At 35.6% G+C, this 10,155-nt stretch overlaps 1 protein-coding gene across 1 annotated transcript; it reads left to right on the top strand.

The window, feature by feature from the left end:
* The first annotated feature begins 6,477 nt into the window (after positions 1-6,477).
* LOC137963310 (uncharacterized mitochondrial protein AtMg00810-like) lies at positions 6,478-8,421 on the top strand. The gene is made up of 2 exons (XM_068810446.1): positions 6,478-6,776; positions 8,352-8,421. Exons 1-2 carry the CDS (start codon positions 6,478-6,480, stop codon positions 8,419-8,421), a joined length of 369 nt encoding a protein of 122 aa, XP_068666547.1.
* The last annotated feature ends 1,734 nt before the right edge of the window (positions 8,422-10,155 follow it).

The raw sequence follows: 10,155 nt of genomic DNA, 5'->3' as shown, positions 1-10,155 counted from the left end.
TTCCCTCCGATTTCCTGCGATTTCCCCTAATTTAGTTTTGGTTTTCTTTGATTTTGACATTGGGCTTCGATTTCTAAATTTCCACTTCGATTCAGCATCGATTTTCCCAGTTCGGCTTTGATTTCAGTCGTCGGCTTCAATTATCACCAAATTTCAGAAGTATGACTAAACCCTAATTTTTTTCTGAGTAAATGAGTGTTGTATTTGATTTAATTTTAGTTCCAGTGTCTAATTTGGGGTTATTTGTGCATAATTGTGGGATTTAGTGTTACGGATTAGGGTCTAAAATTTTTATTAGGGTTAGGGTTTAGTGTTTTTAGGGTTTGGTGCTTTGTATTTAGGGGTTAAGTTTTTAGGGTTAAGGATTTATGGTATTGTTAGGGTTTAGGTTCTGGAATTAGGGTTTAGTTTTTTTTTTCAATTTTTTTCAGGGTTTAATGGGTGATAGGGTTCAGGGTTTAGGGTTTGGGGCTTTTAGGGTTGTTAAGATCTAGGGTTTTTTGTTTAACTTCTGGAATTAGGGTTTGGGGTATAGGGTTTAGGAGGTTTTGGAGTTATGGGGTCTAGGGTTAGGCTTTAGGAGGTTTGGGAGGTATGGGGTCTAGGGTTAGGGTTTATGAGGTTTTGGAGGTATGGGGTTAGGGTTTAGGAGGTTTTGGAGCTATGGGGTCTAGGGTTAGGGTTTAGGGTCTAGGGTTTTGAAGGTTCTCAATTACGGTTTACGGTGTTTAGTCCAATTCAAACAAGGTTGAGTCGCCTACACGGGCGTCCATTAGCCAACGAAACCCGACCCCCATCACTGACGAGGTACAGTTCGTAGTGACTGTGAAGTCATATGGGGCTCTACCAGGGGTGTTCGGTGAATTTGGACTTGATGTGTGTGTGTGTTTGCATTATTTTGCATCTCCAATGGAAATAGTTGATTAGTTTTGGAATATTTTAGAATGTTGTTTAAAAATTTTGAAGTGCTATGGAATGTTTTTGCCATGTGGTGAGGAGATTTGGGTGTTATGAATATTCACCACATGGTATTTTCTTATTTGTAGTTTTTGTTTCGTGACGGGTAATGGTAGTCTGATAAAGTTTTTTCCATGAGGACAATCTCGGATTTAGATTGAAAATGGCTGCAAGAAAACAACCAAGTGGTCGACCATATGACTTTTGGAGCTTTGAAGAAGACAACAAAATGCTCGATCTTTTAGTCGAGCAAGTATATAAGGGGAAGAAGTTGCCCAATGGTGTTTGGAAGCACGAGGTATATACGGAATGTGTCAGTAAGTTCAATGAAGACGCTGTCAATAAAAAAACTATTGAGCAGCTTAAGAATCGAACAAGATCATGGAAGAAAACATACCAAACGGTAACGAGCTGTCTCAACACTAGTGGGTTCGGTTGGGATGCAACCACACAACGAGTTACTGCATGTCATTCTGTATGGCAAGACTACATTAAGGTCAGTAAATCATGATATATTTTAAAACAGTTTGTATTGTTTCGCATTACTAAGAATGATGTTTTATTCTTGTATGAGCATAAAGAGGCTGAGAAGTATAGACAACAAGGTTGCCCCCTTTACGACAAATTGGCTATTGTAGTTGGAAACACAATAGCCGTAGGGAATGGTAGTACAACTCCTATAGATCTGTGTGATGAAACTATCCATGATGAGTCGGCTCCTATCCCGATGGATGAGCTCGACAATGTTGACATAGTTATGGGAACTCCACCGCAATTCAATAGTGGAAATGATTCGACAACGGATCAATCTTGTGGAACTAAAGGGCCATCTTCACGTCGTCGTAGAAAGAGAAGCGAATTGCCCACTGAAGACAATAGACAATTAATTGATGTAGTTGGCCAGATCACTGAAGCTATGAAATGTGTTATGGAGTATAAGGAACGTGATGTCGAAGAACCTTGGGTCAACGCCCTCATGGAAATTCCGGACCTGTCAAAGGCACTGAAGTATGACGCTCCTGAATGGATAAATACGCCAAGTAAGAAGACCATGTTTTTAAAAATGACAGTAGCGGAGCGGGTTAAATGGCTTAATTATTGTGCAAACAAGTAATTGTAATGCGTTTTAAGTACAATATCTTTTTTGAGAATATTGCTATGTATTAAAGACGATGTTTGAATTATAACGTTGCTAGACTTATTAGTATGGTTAAATTTTCTATTTTATATGTTTGTTGTCTCAAGATATATTATGTGGATAATATGGTGGATGAGTATTGATGTGAATATGATTATTGAGTTTGGATGAATAGGTTATGATTAAAGATTAGCTATTATTTTTGTTTATGACTATTTAGAAGTTTAAATTTGCAGATTCTCATGGATATTATGACAGAAGAAGATATGGATGTAATTATGATTGGATTGGCATGTATTATTGTCGTCATAGTAAAATACTATCTATGCCCTAGCAACAGAGGTGTACCACGTTCTTATGGGATGAATGGTCCATTGTATTTGCAAAAGGCCTTAGACAAATCTCCTGTTAAATTTTGAAAAGTTTGGTGGAGGAGGTGATGGGGTTCAATTACGTGCAACGGATGATACAGATAGTGATGATAGCGATGGTCTTGTGGAAGAGAATACCCAAGTAACAAACTTTCGGAGGCAGCGTGCATTAGAATCCACAAGAGCCGCACTATTTCGAGATGACATAGCGACTTGCATGTGGAATGATAACTGATGAGTGTATCTTTTATTGTATTTGAACATGTGTTGTTCTTATGTACTAAACTTGTAATTTGATGATTTTAATGCTAATCACGAACTGCTTATTACAATAAAACTCTATTACATTAGTAATAAAGTTGTATATTTATTTATATATTATATTTATTAAATTTTATTATTATATTAAACTAGATATTTAAGTATGATAAATAAAATATAGTTACAATATGTATTTGATCAATTGATTAATTTTATTTTTTTGGAAATATATTATCAATTAATACTACGCATATTTTGTTTTTAATAAAATAATTCTTTATTTACTCATTATATTTATTTTTTATTTATTGTATTATATTAGTGATTTAATAGTGGTAATATTACGTACAAATATATAGTGTATTAAAGTTATGATTAAATCAATTTTTCCTCTTAAAACATTCATTTTTAGGCTATATTATAATTAATCATGTGCGTACTTCATTACTTCACGTAATTACTGTATTAATGCACAATAACATATCTAATTCAATTAATAAATATATTAATATATTTTAATTATACATTAAATAAGCTACTCATGTAGTAATAATGATGGTTTTACCCAATTTGGGGTTCGAGGATTATGTTATAATTATAAGTGTACTGTACAGGTTTAGGGATTCTCTTGTTTTTTATGTTTTTCTAATTAGTGGGCACTATTAACTGGAAACTATTTTCCTGTACATGAAGGCGTCAACACTAACACTAATTCTTACCTGATCTTCATGTACATGACATGACATGATCTTCATGTTGGACATGACTTGATCTTCAAGAATCCACTTTGGGGCACTAACCCCCCCTAACGACCTCAGGAGATGAGTTGAGTAATGCGGCTGAAGTTCATCTCCTGAGTCAAGTTGACTAACCCCTCCATACTAGTTATTAAATGGTTGATTAATAGTATGGAGGAACAAGTGGCAAACAATGTGGTACACCTAGAGACAACCATAGCAATCTGGGACATGTTTTGAATTATATTCTACCCTTGACAATCTAAAAAAAAATTATGACATTACTTTGCTAGATTCATAGGACAGCTACAAGAATCGAAGGTTACACAACCATATGCACTCAATGTTGCCACATAGGAAAAGAAGGGGGAAGACCTGGTCTCAATTATATGTCTTGATAATCTACCACCCTACTTGGATGTTGCCAAGTAAAAAATAATTAGCTTTGCTGCAAAACCTTCTTTTAATGATGTATGTGCAAACATGTTACGAATTCCTGTTAAGGAGTTCAATAGTCAACCAAAACAAGAGAAAATCTCAGCTATGTTCTCCCATGGAAGAGGGAACATTGGTTTTGGTAGAGGTAAAGGAAGAGGTGGAAAGTCACTTAGCAGAGGAAGAGGTAGAGGTGGGAATGCTCCTACCTCTTACACCGGTGGTCAGCAAAGGAAGTGAACATTTTGTAAGCTTAACAACCATCTAGTTGAAAATTGTTGGAACCTACATGAAAAACCACCTTACTTCAAGGTCAATCAAACATCAACCTCTACTACATCTACCAATAGTGAAGCACCCTCAAAGACCTTTAGAGGAAGATTGACTCTATTAGAAGAGGATCATGAATTGTTTCAGAAGTTTTAAAGTATGATGGCTACACCCCAAAGCAACACAAGCGCCACAATTGCCACTACTAGTAAGTATTCCTTTCTCACATGCTCTAGCAATTCACTTTGGATCATTAATTCTGGAGCCTCTGAGAACCTCACAAGTAAATTAAAAATTTGTCATTTGTGACACGATGCACTTTAGTTCGCTTTGTCTCCATTGCAGATGGATCACAAACTATGATTCAGGGTACCGATACGTCCACCATTTCACCATCATTTTCACTTTCTAATGTCTAATTTGTCCCTCAATTTCCATTAAGTCTTATGTTGGTGAGTCAATTGACCTAAATTGTTCAGTTACCTTTTTCCATCTCAGAGTGTGTTTTAGGACATGAAAACGAAATAGGTAATTGGTGGCGGCCATAAGAGAGGGGGCCTTTACTATATGGACCCTAGTACATTGACAGAAGTATCATCAACCATAATAGAAGAGGCTTCCAAATGGCATAAAAGGTTTGGTCATCCCTCATTAGTAAATTTAAAAAGTTTACTTCCTTCTCTTCATTCGGTTTCACAATTGTCATTTGAATTTTTTGAGTTTGGGAAACACTCTAGATTGGTTTTTCTACCCAGACAAAACAATTTTACTTCTAGTCCTTTTACTTCAGTTCATTCAAATGTGTGGGGACCTATTAATGTCCCGAATATATCTCAATCTAAGTATTTTTTATATTTTTGGATGATTACTTGAGACTTACATAACTATATTTGATTAAGTACAGAGTTGAGGTATTTCATATTTTTACCTCCTTTTCTGCAATGATGGAAAATCAATTTAAACCCAAAGTCAAAATCTTTTGGTTTGATAAGAAAAAAGGGATCATTCATCAATCATCATGTGTTTATAAACCTCAACAAAATGGAGTATCTGAAAGAAAACATCATCATCTTGTAGAAGTTGGTTGAATTGTTATGTTGTCTATGAATGTTCCCCTGTTTTATTGGCTTTATACAATCCTCACTGCTTATTTTTTTACTATCCATATGCCCTCTAGTATGATCAAAGGTCCCACCCCCTTATCTAAATTGTTTCCTAATTCAGTTGTCTTCGCATTAGCACCTAAGGTATTTGGGTGCACATCTTTTGTTCGTCACTTAAAGGTATTCCAAATATCAAAAAGGTTATGTGTGTTACTCTCCATCCTTGAAGAAACCGTTTATCTTTGCCAATGTTTCCTTTTTTTAGCATCAACACTAGTATTTTGCTAGCTCTCCTCCTGTTTTCTCTTCATCTACAGGGATGCCAAAGCAACTTATTCCAGTAGATTATGATTTTCAAACCATAGACTAGCCTTTTGAAGACCCTCTCTCTAAACCAGTTGATCAGTCACTTGTGGAGTCTTCATATGATCTTGAGGTATGTTCTCCTCCTTCGTCTCTAAGATTTTATGGACCACCTTATGATACAAGGCCGATTGCTCTTCAAAAAAAGCCCCTCTCTGCTACTATTAGACCTCCATCCACTTTACACCCTATCTCTCATTATGTTTCCTCTCATCATTTGTCTCCAAGTTGTCTCTTTTTTTTTTCTTTCTTTTGTAGTGTCTTCTTCCCCCATTCCTACCTGCTATGAGGAGACTTCATTGATTCGAGGTGGAAATCTACCATGGATGAAGAGATTGAAGCTATGCACCACAATTTCACTTGGCATTGGGCCACTCTTCTGCCAAGAAAAAAGGCAGTCGGGTCCAAATGGGTCTTCTCCCTAAAGTAATATTAATCCAAATGGTTATGTTGCTAGATACAAGGCTCAGTTGGTTTCTAAAGGTTATACTCATTCTTACGATGTTGATTATGATGAGAATTTTTCTACTACTGCCAAAATGAACTCGATCAGAGTTCTTATTTCTCTAGTAGTCAATTTTAAATGGGAGTTACATTAGTTAGATGTCAAGAATGTTTTCTTGATTGATATATTTTCTGAGGAAGTCTACATGTGCCAACCACCTGGTTATGTGGTTGAAGGGAGAAAGTATGTCAACTGAATAAAGAAATTATATGGGTTGAATTAGTCTTAGTGGGCTTGGTTTGATAAATTTACCATTGTGGTTACAAAACTTGGGTTTAAGAGGTGTGAAAGTAACCATTCAGTGTTTACCTAAAATTCCACTGAGGGCAATATTCTTATGGTGGTATATGTGGATGATATTGTTATTACGTATAGTGACCTTAGTGGCACTCAACAAGTAAAGCAGGACCTTAATAAAGAGTTCCAAACCAGGGACCTTGGGCTTCTCAAGTACTTCCTTGAGATTGAAGTTCTTCAGTCAGGACATGGTATAATCCTATCACAAAGGAAGTTTGTACTTGATTTGTTGAAGGAGATCGGGATGCTTGGATGCAAGCCTATGGAAACACCTATGGAACCTAATGTTAAGTTGTTTTCAAGAACTGTTAGTGAGGTTGATGTAGGTTACTTTCAAAGGTTAGTTGGGAAGCTAATCTATCTCACAGTCATAAGACCAAATATTTCCTATTTGGTCAGTGTTATCAGCCAATATATTCATCAACCACAACAATCACATTGGGAAGTGTTGGAAAGAATCCTTTGGTATCTCAAGAAAAGTCTAGGTCAATGGTTACACAGAAATTGAAGGCTTCGTTGATGCTAACTGGTTATTGCACCTCTAGTTACTACACAACTATTGGGGACAATCTGGTCATCTAGAGAAGTAAAAATCAAAATATAGTGGCTAAATCGAATGTAGAAGTGAAATATCGAGTTATGACACTTGCATTAAGTAAATTTTTATGGTTAAAATCATTCATGATTGAACTTGGGTTTCGGATAACCAAGCCTATACAACTTCAATGTGACAATTAGGCAACTATCCATATTGCGGCCAATCTAGTCTTTGATGTTTCCTATTCCAAGCTGGGAATAGTTGATGTTTCCTCCCCAGCTTGAGGGGGAGTGTTGAAGTAGTTTGAATGGTATTCTATGCAATTATGAGAGTGAGAAGTATAAGTTGTAATTAGTGGTTAGTTTAAGTGTTCTTTTTTTTATTCCTGTGTATAAGGGCATCCATGCCCCACCTATATAAATAAGAAAGAGAGGGGGAGGGGAGCTCAAATTCATGCTCTTTCCTAACCCCTAAAGTTTCTCTCCTCAACTTGTGCTCTTGCCTTTTCTTTCTCATCTTCTCATATCCTCCTCCTTCTTTCTTCTTCTTTCATCTTCTTTCTTCTTATTCTTCTCAAACCAAGTTATCCATGGATTAAACCCTAGAATTCAACAGATACCAATTGGATAGGACAGAGAAGGATTGGAATTTTTGTGGATGAAGTTATTGTCTAGCTAGAAAAGACTTGGGTATTTATAGAAAAAATAGTTTAAAAAATTAAATCTTGCAAGAAAATACTTATTAAATTCTCATTCTTAGCTTTGGTTAAAAATCTTTGAAATAAAAATATAAAATTATGAAAAAAATACTTATTAAATTCTCCTAGTGTTGTTTGTCCTTTGATAGGTCACTTGCATGATTTTAAGACATATAGATAATGGTATGCCTTCTAAAACATCTTGAATTTCTATTTATATAGTTTGGGGTTGAGTCTTTTGCTCTGAGGTTGACTTCTTTTTTATCCAACAACTCCTTTCATGCTCAGATCTAATAACTGGAATCTCATATCCTTTATTGACTACAGGAACCGACTCCTTTTATGTACTCCACTCCTATGTACTTGTTCTTCTTACAAGGGTTGACTACTTAAAAAAAAAACTTATTGTAACTCGGATTTGACTCTTTGTTGCTTGCAATTGATTGTAGGGGGTTGACTTATTTCTTATGGGGTTGTGTCCTCTTAGAGATTTTGTTGAGATATGATTTCAAAATTTGAATTTCTAAGCTTTGACTCTTGGTTGTATGCTTTAATCCTTGTGCATGTACACGACTTTGTATAGTTGTACTCGACTCCGTATCAGTATGGACTTGACTCCAACCATTACTTGTAACAACATTTGAAACTTGGTTTATTGCATTTTTCTATCTATTTTCAGCTATAGTGCAATGAGATCAACTCCAAACGTTTTGGCTCAACTCCTTTTTCTAGAAGTATTAGAATTCTAAATTTTTGAATTTTACCAACTCATCTAGCATTGTGCTCAACTCCTTTGGCGTGGAGTTGATTCCTACTAAATTTTTATCTTTCAGCAAATCTAATTCACACTCAAGCGAAATCATCAAATGTACACGTATGTAATCATAAAACTCCTTTGAGAAGTTTATGAACTTTTTTTTCCTCATTCGGCCCCTCCTGTTTAAGCTTTAGAGACCTAATAGTCCCCACCAATGTCTAATTCTTCTACTACACCTGATATATTTCTTTCAAAATTTCCACCAATCCCTATCCCCAGGAACACTAATGCTAGCTGCCTCTCCTACCTCTCCTCTGCCTTCACCCTCACTTGGTCATTTAATATTGTCCTACCCATTTACCCTTTTGAAACCAATTCTACACCGCATCCATCCACCAACTCTCATCCCATGATGACCAGATGAAATAATAACATTTTGACACTACTCCAAAAGCTCATCTAGTAAAAAATATCATCAGACTTGAATCTTTATCAAATTTACCTCATTGGAAGCAATAGTGCAAGATCAAAATGATGCTCTTGTTAAAACTCACATGTGAGATCTTGTCCTTAAAGAATCACATTCATATAGTTGGTCATGATGGGGTTTTAAAAGTATTTTTTTTTTTGTCAATGGCACAATGCCAAAGAATAAGGAATATCTTTTGGGAGGTTGGCCTCAAGGTTACTATTCCATTAAGTTTTGATGATAACAAACACATGGCTAACCAACATGTGAATGGAGAATTGAAGCAGGTCTATTCCTAAGGGAACCAAGTCGACAAGTGAGTTTGTGAAGATTTCACAAGCCACAAAGCAATCTCCTAGAAGCTTTGTGAAGACGACCCCAAGAAGAAAAAGAAATAAAAAGACTCTTCAGAATCCAGATGGTCAAGCAGCCAAAAAGACTCAACGCATCAAGTCATGCCAGGTCTAAAGTTTTGTAAGTGACTACCTATGAGAATAGTAGCTCTTAAAACTACGTTTTGGTCATTGAAACTTGATTTTTGCACTCATGAAGTCTTTTAACATGTCTTTTTTAAGCCGAGTCTAAATAATCATATATGAGTGTACAAAAGATTTTAACATTATTTCAAATGTTTATATTTATAATAAAAATTTAGTCAAAGAGAATTATTTTTTCATAATATTAACTTCCTATGAGGATATAAATGAAACCTGGTATTTTGATTATGATTCATGATAGATTATTTTCTTCCTTGCATAGATGCCAAACTCAATAAGGCAAAAAAATGTTAGTTCCTTAAAAGACAAAAAGACAATTTTATTTAACACTAATTCATTTCTTCACACATCAATATACGATCCAAGGGTAGACTCACAATTGTAGCACAACCAAAAGTAACAAAAGGGTACATGAACATGAGGATACATCTACCTCAACCAAGCAAAACTAAGCAAAACTATGCAAAGGTGGCAAAGGAGGCCACATCACCCATGCAAGACTCTGCAAAGATGACGTCCACCTAACTCTTGATCTAGAGTCTTCTCAATAATCCTCTCCTACAGTCACTCACATGAGGGCTTCACTACAAACTTCCATAGCTACTCATGATTCTCCTACAAATCAAAATGCTCAATCTACCCAAATCAATCAAGAAAAATTATTCTCTTAAATCACTCCATCAAAGGGAGAGAATCAAGACCAAATCAATCAATTAAGAGGAGAAAATCAAGATCCAAGAATCATGGGAGAAAGAAAGAA

This window comes from Aristolochia californica, unplaced genomic scaffold (genome assembly GCF_029961685.1).
Source record: "Aristolochia californica isolate CCGP_79_NKW_82.1479 unplaced genomic scaffold, dmAriCali1.0.hap1 SCAF_4, whole genome shotgun sequence".
Classification (NCBI taxonomy): Eukaryota; Viridiplantae; Streptophyta; class Magnoliopsida; order Piperales; family Aristolochiaceae; genus Aristolochia; species Aristolochia californica.
The sequence above is the reverse complement of the archived record's forward strand: the minus strand, read 5'-3'. Positions and strand labels throughout refer to the sequence as shown.